General features: G+C 40.2%; 1 protein-coding gene across 1 annotated transcript in view; it reads right to left on the reverse strand.

Annotated features, from left to right (window-relative positions):
- Nucleotides 1-14385, reverse strand: part of APPL2 (adaptor protein, phosphotyrosine interacting with PH domain and leucine zipper 2) — a 100014-nt gene that overhangs the window by 69011 nt on the left and 16618 nt on the right. The window contains exon 2 of the mRNA XM_007503360.3: nt 4004-4102. Coding sequence (XP_007503422.1) covers nt 4004-4102 — 99 coding nt within the window. The remainder of the gene's footprint in view (nt 1-4003; nt 4103-14385) is intronic.

Here is a 14385-nt window from a genome sequence, read left to right on the forward strand (position 1 = left end):
AATCCTTAAGAGCAGGGACTTTCTTTGCATTCTCAGGGCTTAATAAAATGCCTGGTGTGTCATATGATCTTCTTGATAGACTAGGAAATATGAGAGACAAGATTTGAACCTGGATCTTTCTGATGTCAGGTCCCATGTTCTCTCCTGGGTACCATCCAGCCTCCTAATGACAGTTCTATCTTTATGTGGCAAGATCTTGACTTCTCCCTTCCTCCTCTTTCAAGAGATCATGTGTCACTTTCTTACAAAGTCACTCATTACCTGTGTGTAGCCCTTTGGCACTTTTCATTGTTTTCTTACACACATGATCCCATTTGAGCCTCACCCTAACCCAGAAAAGGAGTCAGGGAAGGAGACTTCTTATGGGACTGTGAACTGGAAGGGCCCTTGAAGGAAATCTAGTCTAATCCCTGCATTTTACAGATGAGGAAACCAAGGCCAAGAGAGCAGGGAACTGATCTAGGATCATAGGATCAGAGATCTTGGGCTGGAAGGAGCTTTGGAGGCCATTTACTTCAAATCTCATTCTATAGAGAGAGGTCCAGAGGCTGTATAGCTACTTATAGGCAGTATACAGTGTGTCTTCTGCTACTGAGTCTGCTAACTATCTTGTTTTTACATGGCAATTTCAGTCTTAAAATATAATATCTGAGCTCCCATGACTATTCTCTTTTGAGCTCAACATCTTGGTATTACATGCTTTATATTATAAACATAATATTATAACATAATCAGTATCTTTCAAATATCATTAATGATGGGGGGCAGCTAGATAGCTCAAAGGAATGACCCAGGACTAGAGATGAGAAGTCCTGGGTTCAAATCTAGCCTCAGATACTTAGCAATGTGACCCTGGGCAAGTCACTTAACCTCCATTGCCTAGCCCTTATTGCTTCTTTGCTCTGGAACTAAAACATAGCATTGATTCTAAGATGGATGGTTAAGAGTTTTTTCAAAAATATATCACTAATGGAAATTATTGGTAATAATAGGTTTGTGATGTTTAAAAGCTACCTAAGTCAGTAGCTGCCCCTAAGCTTCCCATTTTAACTAATGATCCTCCCCAAAGGGTGCTAAGTTCACTTTTTTCTTACTGAGCTGGCAAATCCCTGTGTTGGAAGGGTTGCTGAATTAGCAAATCCCTCCAAATTTTGGTGCTCTAGAAAAAATCCCTAATCACTCTGGCCTACTTATGATTTTGTGTCTTTTAAAACAATGTTTTTTAAATTTGATATCTTTTTTTATAACACCTACTAAGTTTTCTTTTCTTTATTTTTTTCTTAAACCCTTGTCTTCCATTTTAGAATTGATACTAAATATTAGTTCCAGAACAGAAGAATGGTAAAGGTTAGGCAATTAGGGTCAAGTGACTTGCCCAGAGTCACATAGCTAGGAAGTGTCTCAGGCCAGATTTGAACCCAGGACTTCCTGTCTCCAGGTCTGATGCTTTATCCACCAAGCCATCTAGCTGCACCTATCACCTACATTTTTAGTATATTCCTATCTCTCCTCCCCACACAGAGGCCCCTCTCTTATAGTAAAGAATAATAAAAAGGGTAAAAAGCCAAGTTCAGTCAAACCACCACATTGGCCAAATCTGAAATTTGATGTAGTGATTCATGCACACTCAATCTTCCATATCTACAAATGGAGGAAGGAGCACACCTTCTCATATCTCTTCTTTGAGATCAAACTCATGTGCTGGCCTTGAGTTGTATTTGTTTTGGGTCTTCAGAACTCTTCATTGACATTATTGTTGTCATTATATATATATATATATATATATATATATATATATATATAGTTTTCCTGGTTCTTCTCAATTTGCTTTGCATCAGTTCATGTAAATCCTCTCACTATTCTCTGCATTCATCACAATCATCATTTCTTACAATGCAGTAATTTATCACCACTTGTTAAGCCATCAATCAATGGGCATCAATTTGGTTTTCAGCCTGTCTTAAATCCAGTTCCCACAAAAGTCAAGATATCACCCCAAGATGTCATCGACTTCTTCAAAAAAAAAGGAACAATGATGACAGATTTTTGGTCCCTCAAAAAGTACTTATAAATAGTTTGGTCACATAAGTGCTTCTTACTCTTAAAAATACTTGCATTCACCATTTAGCATCCTTTTTTCTTGGGAAGCATTTTGTATGCAAGTCACAAGTGTATCTCAGCTCCTCAGCAGAAAGGGGAAGTGGCAGCAGTTCCCCAATAACCTTAAACTCTTCAGAATAAATGTTTAAAGAAGCCTGATCTTTATCCTTCCTCACTGACAAGTTCGAAATTTATTAGACAAGACAAAAGGCATAGATCCTGGCAATGAATACCAACACATCACCAGCAAGAAGATGCTCTAAAGTTATCTGCCTGGAGTGAATTCAAGAAACAAAAAGTCAGCTCTGGATTCTTTCTCCAAGAAGCCAAACCAGTTTCTGATTGTGGGAGAAATGACCTGCCTTGTCTTCAGAGGGAAAGAAAGGGGCAGAGGAAAGAAAGCTGAATTTGGAGTCAAGCATCTGGGTTCAGAATCATTGAATTTCAGAGGTGTGAGGGACTGCAGTAGCCATATAGCTGATTCTTATCAGTAAGGTTCAATTCTGGCCCTGCTAATAGGGGAGATAGATAGAGCACCAGGAAGACTCATTTTCCTGAGTTCAAATCCGGCTCCAGACACTTACTAGCTATGTGATTCTAGACAAGTATCCCTGTTTGCCTCAGTTTTCTTATCTGTAAAATGAGTGGGAGAAGGGAATTGTAAATGAGTCTAGAGATATACTTTGCTAAGAAAAGCCCAAATAGGGTCATAACAAAATTACTGTCTTTGTGACTTTGGGCAAGTCACTTAAACTTTCAACCTCAGTTTCCTCATCTGTAAAATGATGGGGTTGGACTAGATGGCATGGCCTTGGCAAATGCCTTTTGGTCTTAAGATCTTTGGTCTAGGATACAGAATGGAAAAGAATCTTGGAAATCAATTGCCTGGACTTCCTTCTCCTCCTCCATTTTACAGAAGAGGAATAGTCAGGTCTGAATTCAGGGAGATCTGCCTTCAAATCCTGCCTCAGATACTTAGTAGCAGCAAGATCCTGGACAAGTCATTCATATATAACCTGAATCTCAGTTTCTTGATCTGTAGAATGACAAAGCTGGACTCCATGGTTCCTGAGGTCCCTTCCATATCTAAATCTAGGATTCTATGACATCAATTAAGTCAAAGCATCCTCAAAGTCCTTTCTGGGAAAGGGAAAGATGATGCAAAGGCAAATTTGATTCCTTTTTCTTTACAATGATCAACTGTGAATGACTTGGCTATTGTCAACAATACAATGATCCATGGGAACAGCTAGGATAAAGGTCCAGGTCTAGAAATGGGAGGTCCCAGGTTCAAATCTGTCTTCAGACACTTTCTAGCTGTGTTACCTTGGGCAAGTCACTTAACCACAATTGCCTAGCCCTTACCACTCTTCTGCCTTGCAATAGATACTTAGGATCCATTCTAAGACAGAATAATGATTTTAAGGAGAAAAATACAACGATCCAAGGCAGTTTCAAAGGACTCATGATGAAAACTGCTGTCTACCACTAGAGAAAAAAACCAATGGAGTTTGAATACAGACCAAATAATACTAGTTTTTACTTTATTTTTCTGAGTTTTTTGGTCTGTTTTTTTTGTTTGTTTTTTTGTTTTGATCTGTTTTCTTCTGCAATGTGGCTAATGTGGAACTAGGTTTTATATGATGGCACATGGATAATCTATATTAAATTGTTTGCCTGCTTAAGGAGGTGGGGAGGGCAGGGAAGGAGAAAGAGAATTTAGAACTTAAAGATTCTTAAATGAATTTTCAAAATTTTTATATGCAATTGAGAAAAAATAAAATGAGAGAAACAAATTGGATTCCTTTTTCTAAAATGTTGATTTTAAGTCCCCCAAGGATGGATAGGAAGGAGGACCCAAGAACGCATTGGCTCAGACCCAGAAAATGTGTGACCATCCTACCTGGGCTCCATAAACACGCTGCATGGCCTGAAGTAACTGGTTTGTGTAGTCCGTGAGGGTACCTGCATCTTCTTCAAAGACACTCAGTAAGGAACGAGTCTGGAAGAACAGAGAAAAAAGGGATGGTTTTAGTCCTAGGCTCATAGAATCACAGTTTGAAATCTAGGAGAATCCCAAGGGGCTACTGAGTCTAACCCCATCATTTTACAGAGAAGGAAACTGAGGTTCAGAGTGGGGGAAGGCCCCAAAGACAAGTAGAAAAGCTGGAATTAGAACCCAGGTTCTTTGAACAGAAACCCTTTGTATGGTATCATGCTGCCCAGAAAAGTTACTAGGTTTTGGAGTAGATGGCCTTCTAGCATCACTTTGGAAAAACATGGGGGCATCATAAGCAGACGTGGGGCCAGGAGGGGATTTCTGTCAAGTCTTGGCTATTTCCTTGATGCTTTTGTTTCTGACATGAATGGGAATAAAACCCATGGACCCTTAATTTAGAGTTCCCTGTCAAATCTCCAGGATATGAAGCATAGGAAGAGGGAATGAGAAATGAGCATCAGCTGTCAGGACTAGAGAAGGGAAGAAAATCACATTTTCAGGGGATTAAAACCAGGAGAGGCTTGCTGGCCAACCTAATGTGATCCCATATCTAAGCCCTAGGTTGGTCCATGTAATCAACCTAGTACGGCAAGGAGAGTCCCACCTGTCATCCCAAATAAAGAACTCATTGGTTCTATCTGGGTACCAGGGGCATAATCAGGGCCTCAGTACCTGCCGTGAGTAATCATCATATAAGTCAGCCATATGGCTGGGGCTCTGCCATGTCAGGTCTCTTCCAAGATTCACCAGACCTCAGAAATGGGCAGAGCCTCTGAAGCCATCCTGTCCAGCCTGGACTTGCCCAAGTCCAAATCACCCCTCTGTGGGGTCACCCAGCCTTGGTCAGGACACCTCTGGAGAGGGGGAACTTGCTCTCTCGCAGTAAGTCCACTCTATTGTCTAAATGCTAGTTTTTCCAAACATCGAGCCTGAATCTGCCTGTCACCCTTTCCACCAATTTTATTACCTACATTTAATGGGCTTAATTTTCTTTTCTTTTTTTTTTTAAACCCTTACCTTCCGTCTTGGAATAAATACTATGTATTGGCTCTGAGGCAGAAGAACTGTAAGGGCTAGGAAATGGGGGTCAAGTGACGTGCACAGGTTCACACAGCTAGGAAGTGTCTGAGATCAGATTTGAGCCCAGGACCTCCTATCTCTGAGCCTGCCTCTCAATTCACTGAGCCACCCACTTATTCCCCATGGGCTTAATTTTCAAACATGACCAAAATAAATCAAACCCAAACTCTGAACAAATGAAAGGGAATGTTGCATAATGGTAAAGAACAATTATGATCCTGAAGAAGAAAGATATAGAATACCCTCACTCTACTCCTTTGCAGAGGTGGGAATTCCATGGTTTTAGCAGATTTTTTAAAAATGGGGATGTGGTCAAAATTGGGACACATACACTGTGGTGGAGTTGTGAATTGGTCTAACCATTCTGGAGGGCTATTTGGAACTGTGCAAAAATGGGCACTAAATGTCTGCCCTTTGATCCAGCCAATAGACCCTCAATGGCTGACAATGTCACATTTTCGGAGATGGGAACTGCAAGGCAGTTCCCTGAGAATAAAGCACTCCTCCCCATTGACCCCCTTCTGTGACTCCTCTCTCTCCAAATTTCCTAACTAATGGACTTGTTATGATTATTATTCTCTTCCCAACACAGGAGAAATAATATGACAGCAAATACTTATAGGATACACACACACACACACACACACACACACACACACACACACACACACACACACACACACCACTCTAATCCCTCTAGGTTATTACCCCAAAAGATTGCATTTATGGAATTAAAGCCCAAAGATTATTGCCCATTACCCCTCCTTTCATTCAAGCATAGATACGCGTCAAGGCCCCACAATAAACACTGGCCAAATGCTTGAGCACTATAATAAATCTTTCCTTACAGTTATCACACTCCAGTGAATTTGTTGATGGACAGAAACAAAGAAACATTGCCAGGTGCTTTAAAGTAACACAAGAAAAACAGAACTTGTAAATTGAGGAAAACCCCAAATCTGGTCTGTCTCAAATTACCTTCTAACCTTGTACCTAGCTACAAAATGTTTTGTCACCCATCTCCTAAGTAATCGTGATTGATTGTGAAAACTAACCAAAAGTAACAATGATTTCCTAGGTCAGGGAGAACTAATTTCTAGATCTCCCTGTTTATGTCATTCATCTATAGCAACAATGTTTCATTGACTATCTCCTTAGGCTACGTGTCTTGTTGTTAAGTTCCATGGAAACATATGTGTAGAAAATTGATTGTGTGCCAAAGAAGTATGTAATCACTAGCCTATATAATAAATATCCTCTGTGCTATGGCAGAACATTGTGTTATGCCTAAGCATGTGGGCCTGAGCACACAGTGTCTCTCATCTCCATAAGTCGACCAGATCCTCACATCTAGATGGAGCAAACCCTCACCCTTAGGGAGACCGCTGGATGGCTCCCAAAGAATTCAGTTTAAAAATTTTCTAGGCGATATAGCCTGCTATATCTAACTGACCCCAGGCCATGATTTGGTTTGTGCACAATGGATATTTTTCCATCAATCCTATCCCTGATCCCTAATTCTTGCTCTGGGAATAATAATCAAATCAATATTAGAGGCCCTATGACTTAACTCACCATCCTTATGACTTCCCAGACCCAAACTCCTTTCCCTGGCCACCACTTTATCTATCTATCTATCTATCTATCTATCTATCTATCTATCTATCTATCTATCTATCTATCTATCTATCTATCTATCTACTGTCTAATACATCCATCATGTTTCCCTTTCTTTCTATCCATCCATCTACCCATTCTTTTGTTTGTCTTTCTGTCTATCTCTCCCTCAAGATTAGAATGTAAACTAGAAGGTAGAAACTTTCACTCTATCTCATTTCTGTTTCTCCAGTGCCTACCCTATTGCCTGGCACACAAATGCTTTATCATTCATTCATGTATAGTATGTGATACTACATGGAAATATTAAAGGGATACTGGAAAAAGTTCAACATGTGTGCTGAGAGGGACTAAGTATTACCAACCTAGGAGATGAGGTAAAATTTCATGGAGGAGGTAGAATTTAGGATAAAGTAAAGGAAAAAAGGCAGTGTTCCATAGTGTATAGGGAGCTAGCCCTGGAGTTGGGAAGACCTGAATTCAAATCCTTTCCCTGATAGGACTTGTATGACCTTAATCAAGTCATCTCTCTGGATCTCAGGCACCACTGTTACGACTACTGTTGCCAAGAAGGCCCAGACCTGCATCAGCAGAAGGTATTTTCTCAATAGAGCCCTCTATCCCAGTGAAAGCATAGGGTCAGTGTCTATTTCAATCTAAAATATGAGGAAGAATACAAAAGAAGAGAGGAAGAAAATGCATTCCAAGTGGGGTGAAGAGTGAAACCAAAGGATATTGGAGGCTGAAGAGCAGAAGGCACATTTGGACATTTGAGAACTGTTGCATTTTTGTGATGAAGAGCCCCCAAGAGAAAATAATATTAGAGGAGGTTGGAATGGTATAAAAGTGAAGAAAGCCTTTAATGTCGGGCAGATCTTCACTCAGGAAGTGAGAGACCTACTGAAGATGATGGCGCAACTCTTACTATTAGCAAGTTGATTTAGAGACTCATTTTCTTCTGTGGTCTCCTTTTGCCTGGTAAACTGGTTGTGTCAAGAGTAGGGCAGAGGGGGAGCTAGGTAGCAGGGTGTAGAACAGTGTCTGTAATCAGGAGGACCTGGATTCAAACCTGGCTTCAGAGGCCTACCTGTACGACTCTGGGCAAGTCACTTAATCCCCATTGCTTAGTCCTTACCGCTCTGTTGCCTTGGAACTAATTCTTAGTATTAGTTCTAAGACAGAAGGTAAGGGTTAAGAAAAAAAGAGTTGGGCAGAAGGACTGTGAGATAAAGCACCAGGTCTGGAGTCAGGAGGTTCTGGGTTCAAATCTGGCCTCAGACACTTCCTAGCTGTATGATCCTGGACAAGCCACTTAACCCCATTTGCCTAGTCCTTGCTGCTCTTCTATCTTAGAACTAATACTAAGACAGAAAGTAAGGATTTAAAGAAGAAAAAAGAGTAGGGGAAGTGGCGGTCGGCTAACCATGATTCTAGTGATGACCCCAGGGTCATGCCAGGACATGGCAAAGATGACACAGAGAATATGTAGTAACACTTTTATTAGGAAGACCTAAAAAATGGATTGCTCAAGTTTTCCTGCATACCTGTGACCTATGAAGTCTCTCCTTCACCTGATATCAGTCAAGATATGGACATGAACTGACCAGCCTGTGATCACCCCTCCCCAAGAAATCAGAAAAACACTGATGAGTTTGACTCATTCCCCATCCCTCTGGATTGAGATGGACGCTATATCAGTGCATTCTGATCCTGGATTTCAACTCAACAATTCGAAACAGTAATGAACCATGAACCAAGAACTATGCAAGACTAGTGACAAAAAAGACAAAAACAGACAACTGAGGGCATTTGCTTTCTGATGGAGGAGACAAAAATGTGTATGGGCACGTGTGTATAGTATATAACATATTTAATAAACAATACCATATATTATAATAATACGTGATATACATCTATATATTAACAAACATTTATTAATCTTCTACTATGTACCAGGTACTGTGCAAGCCATTGGTGACATAAAGACCAAAATGAATTGGGTCCTGTCCTCAGGGAGATTACACACTATTAGTAGAGAATATGTCTGGATCACTCCCAATTTATGAAGCATCTACTGTACACCAGGCATGTTTCAGTGCCCGGGTGATCCAAGACACCCCAGCCCTTGGGGAGCCAACATTCTACTGGTAGGACACAACAAGTACTCTGAGAAGTCGATACAGAGCAATATCAAAAGGGAGGGAACACTAAGAAGGGACAGAGATCAGGAATTTGAGATAGAAGATGGCAGCATTACCAATAAGTGTTTATTAAGGACCTACTATGTGCAACTAGGTGACACAATGGAAAGAGTGCCAGGCCTGGAATTGGAAAAAAAAATTTTTTAACCTTTATCTTTGGTCCTAGAATCAATACTGTGTATTGGTTCCAAGGCAGAAGAGTGGTAAGGGCTAGTCAATGGGAATAAAGTAACTTGTCCAAGGTCACACAGCTAGGAAGTGTCTGAAACTAGATTTGAACCCAGAACCTCCTGTCTCTAGGCCTGGCTCTCAATCTACTTAGCCACTCAGCTGCTCCCTTAAGAAGATTATTCTTCCTGAGTTCAAATCTAGCCTCAGACACTTATTAACTATGTGGACCTGTGTGAATCACTTAACTTTGTCTCAGTTTCCTCATCTGTAAAATGAACTGAAGAAGGAAATGGCAAACCTCTACAGTAACTTTGCCAAGAAAACCTCAAATGGGGTCACTAAGAGTTGGATATTACTCTTGTATGTACCAGACACTGTTCCAGATACTAGGAGGACAAAGAAAAAGTGAAACTGACTTGCCTTCAAGGAGCTTACGTTCTTTGGAAGGAGACAAGTTGTACAAATGTAAACACATATTAAAAAAATAAACACAGTCACGTGGGTGGAGGCAGGAAGGCAATAGTTACTACAAGATTTCTGGGAAAGTCTTCTGAGTCAGCACACAGCTAGGTCCTCTGTGACTCTTTGGGGGGTATTTTCCCCATCTGAAACAGTATTGGTGTTGTCATAACCCTCTGGAGTCAGAATGGAAGTCTGACTTTACTCTTTCTACACTGACAGGAGCAGTGCCTTATTTTCAGGATTCTTCACCCTGATTCCAGCTTCCATCCTTACATGAACTGAATTCTGATGGATCTCCTGTCCAGAGGAATAAGAAGGAGAGTGTGTTCAGGAAGACAGAAAGATGGGGAGTAGGGGTGAGATTGAGCACCTAACTATGGGATACAGGTCAGTCCAGACATCACAAAAATGCAGAAACCTACTACTGCAAGGGGCAGTTCTTTGGGGAGGAGAGAGTGGGGACCTATATAGCAGGAAATAAAAATGACATAAAGACAAACCATATACAGGGAGGAACTGGACCTGTAATTACATAAAAATAGTCAAAAATATTTTTAAATAAATAATAAAATATTTAGATAAATAATTTTTTAAAAACCCTACCACGATATCCTTTAAATGCAGTACTCTTGGGGAAGCATAGGAAGACTTCTGTGAACTGATACAAAGTGAAATAAGCAGTAAACAGTACACATAATGATAGCAGCAACATGAAAACAACAATAGAAACAGAACCTGGACTTGGACCTGCAGAAGAGATATGACAATGTATTTTCTTCCCTTCTTTGAAAAGGTAAAGGACTGGAAAGCTAGGTAGCCTAGTGGATAGAGCATCAAGCCTGGAGTCAGGAGGATCTGGGTTCAAATATGGTCTCAGACCCTTCCAGCTGGGTGATCCTGGGTGAGTCACTTAACCCTGATTGCCTTGCTCTAACACTCTTTTGTCGTAGAACTAATACTAAGATAGAGAGTAAGCATTTAAAAAAAGAAAGAAAGAAAAGCTAGGGGACTATAGATTCAGAATACTGCAAACATTACTGGACTTATTTGGTATATTGGTTAGTTTTCTAAAATGCTTTTCTTCCCCTTGTTTCTTTATTACTCTTTGTTATAAAAAAGGACTCCTTGGGTAGGAGAATGAATCTATTAAGAAGGAAGGTGATGTGAAATCAAAATAATATAGTATAATAATAGTATTAAAATGAATATACATTATTTCAGTGGAAGAAAAGGAGCAACCACCTTGGAATCCAGACATAGCTCACTATTATCCTCTCTAACTTTGCTAGGAAACGCCTGGGTGTTACCTCATGAATCAGCCTCTGACCTCTTTCATCATTATATCAGGCAGGGCACCCAATTGTATAGTTGTACAATCTTAATAGCTCTGATTCATTAAGGAAAAAGGAAAATGATTGTAGTAACAGCTGGCATTTAGATAGCAAGTTCAGGTTTGCAAATGCTTATTGCATACTAATACTCAATGTGGTATAATAGAGATTGTGATGGATTTGGTGTCAAAAAGTCTTGGGTTTGAATCCTGCCTCTGCCATTTAACCATCCTGTGATACTACCTGCTAAGTCATCTGCCTTGGTGGCAGCTAAGGTGGTGAAATGGATAGAATGCCAGGCCTGGAGTCAGGAAGACCCAAGTTCAAATCTGGACTCAGATACTTACTAGCAGTGTGACTCTTGGCAAGTCACTTAACCTCTGTTTGCCTTAATTTCCTAGAGAAGGAATCAGCAAAGTACTCTGGTATCTTTGCTAAGAAAACTTCATGGAGAGCACTGGTGCGCTATGGCTCTCGGAGTCATGAAACATCAGCCATGACTGAGCACACACAATGGGACAGATACTGGGGATGCAAAGACAAAAGTGAAACCACAATTCCTGCCCTGGAGAAGCTTATCATTCCAGGGGTTCAAGGAAGATAATAACCAAGTGGGGAATTGCAAACTTTAAAGCATGATGTGGCTGTCTGGTATTATGATCATTTGATTTGATTTGATTTTTAATTTATTTATTTCTAACTATTTTTCCATGGTTCCATGATTCATGTTCTCTCCCTCCTCGCTCCCAGAGATGACAAGCATTTCCACTGGATTCTATAAGTGTTATCATTCATCATGATCATTTTATTAATGGTTCAAAGAGAAGTTTGGACACGGGGAGGCAAATATATCCAGTGAACTGACTGATTTTAGGGGAAAACATTAGGAACACAGAACGAACAAACAAAAACCCCTCTGGAAAGAAAATGGTGCTAATTATGAAAATGATGTTAATCATGTGGTTTTTCTCTTGGGGTCAGAGACCCAGATGGAGCATTGGGACAGAGTGGTGCCATTCCTGGCTGGGCTCTGGACTCCATGCCCCAATTACAGCAGTTGTTCCCTGGAGAAAACATGCCTGATGAGGCCAGCACACTCCTACCTCGGAGGCGTGGAGATGGCCTGGGTGCAGTTAATGACACGTTAGGCAAAACACTCAGAGATGCTGCTGAATGAAGCTGTGATCTTTTTAAGAAGAAGTAGGAGGGCCAGTTAGGTGACCCAGTGGATTGAGAATCAGACCTAGAGACAAAAGATCTTGGGTTCAAGTCTGGCCTCAGCTGTGTGATCTTGGCCAAGTCACCTAACCCCCATTGCCTAGTCCTTAGTGCTCTTCTGCCTTGGAACCAATACACAGTATTGATTCTAAGATGGAAGGTGAGGGTTTATTAAAAAAAAAAATAAATCCCTGAACCAATCTCAAAGAGTCCTTAGACTGAAACATTCATTCTCAAATCAAATGTAAAAGTGCTGTTATTCAGCTATTTTAATTTGAAGAGGCCTTACTTGACAATGAGAGACTGACTGCAAGAGTTGGACAACACCAAGATCCCAGAACGCGCTCAGTGAGTACCTCGGTTTCACGCTGCAAGAGACGACAGCTGTCAAAGACCAGAAGTTTCAGAAGAGGTGCTGAGCTCAATTCGTACAAGGAATTTTCTCATTTGGAGTCCCCAAGACCAATGAAGTCACAGGTCTCCCCCTACCCCACTTTATTCTCCACCCCAAACCCAAACTCCCCCTTCGCCCACCCCCCATGGGTCTAAGGTTTACAAAGCACTATCTTCACAATGAGCTATTGAAATAAGCAAGCAAAGCGTGATCATACCCGCTTTAAAAATTTTATTTATTTGTATAACCCCTTATCTTCTGTCTTAGCATTCATGCTCCGGTGAAAGGAAATTCTTGGTTCTCTTTGCTTTGCACTTGTGCAAACTCAGAATAGACAAAGAGAACCAAGAATTTCCTTTCACACTACATATCGGTTCCAAGACAGAAGAGTGGTATGGGCTAGGCAATGGAGATTAAGTGACTTGCCCAGGGACACAAAGCTAGGAAATGTCTGAGGCCAGATTTGAACCCAGATCCTCTTGTCATCAAGCCTAGCTCTCTATCCACTGAGCCATCTAGCTTCCCCCAATGTACCCATTTTAAAAATATGAAAATCCTGAGCCTCCTTTTTCAGAGTACCACAGCTAGGAAGTGTCAAGAGGCACAATTCAAATATCTCTTGACTTGAGGTAAGAAGCCAGGCACATTTTTCACTCTCTTATAGGATCAAAAGATTTAGAGCTGGAAGGAGGCTCAGGGATCTTTTCCAATCTCTTCAATTTCAAGAAAATGAAATGTGTGCAAGGAGGTGGAGTGGTCAAGCTCAACTTGCTCAAGGTCATAATTTGTAAGCACCAGAGAAAGAATTTGAACCCAAGACCTCTTACAACAAATGAAGGACTCCTTCCACTACATTATGCCAACTATCATTGTGTGCTGAAATAAAGAAAAGGGGGCAGCTAGGTGAAAGTCAGGCCCAGAAATGAGAGGTCCTGGGTTAAAAATCTGGACTCAGACATTTCCTAGCTGTGTGACTGTGGGCAAGTCACTTAACCCCCATTGCCTACAATACAAAGTATTGATTCCAAGATGGAAGGTAAGAGTTTTTAAAAAAAGAAATAAAGAAAATATGTGTATTTTATATTTAGGTTTATAGAAAGTGAGGAATTTAACAATTCCAATGCCTTTGTCCTTTTTTATTTTCCAAAGTAATTTTAAATAATAATAATTTCAAATTTATATGGCGCCTTAATGTTTTTCTATACATTGTTTCATTAGATACTTATAATAGCCTTTGAAGTAGAAACTATTTTCATACCTGTTTTACAGATAGTGAAACTGAGGCTCAGAAGTTAAAATTACTTGCCTAAGGTTATATAGATAATACATTTCTGTGTCAAGTTTCAGAAATGCATCTTCCTGGTTCCAAGATCAACAACTCTACATACTGGACAATAATACTTAACTTTTATCTGTATTGAATTAAATCTCCTCTGATTATGGAATGTTTTTAAAAATATAATTTTAATTGTTATCTAATATGTATATCTCTCTCTTTCTGCCCCACTTCCCAGAGTATCATCATTTATAATAAAAAATAAATAATGAAAAAAAGAAAAGATAAGAAGGGGGGAAAAAGGTCAACAAAATTAGTGGATATATGATGCTAGATATAGTGCTTCATGTTTATAGTCCCCTATCATCATAAAGTGAGGGGTTAGTGTTAAAAGTTAATTTTATATAAAGATTGATATTCCCGTAGGACTATTTTAAACCCCTTTCCTTCAAAGCAATTTTCTTAGAGTCAATGGGGAAATGGGCAAATGGCTACTGTTGAATCAATCCTATGGACAGGACTTTTGTATCCTTTAG

The sequence above is a fragment of the Monodelphis domestica genome, chromosome 5 (genome assembly GCF_027887165.1).
Source record: "Monodelphis domestica isolate mMonDom1 chromosome 5, mMonDom1.pri, whole genome shotgun sequence".
In the NCBI taxonomy this organism is placed as follows: Eukaryota; Metazoa; Chordata; class Mammalia; order Didelphimorphia; family Didelphidae; genus Monodelphis; species Monodelphis domestica.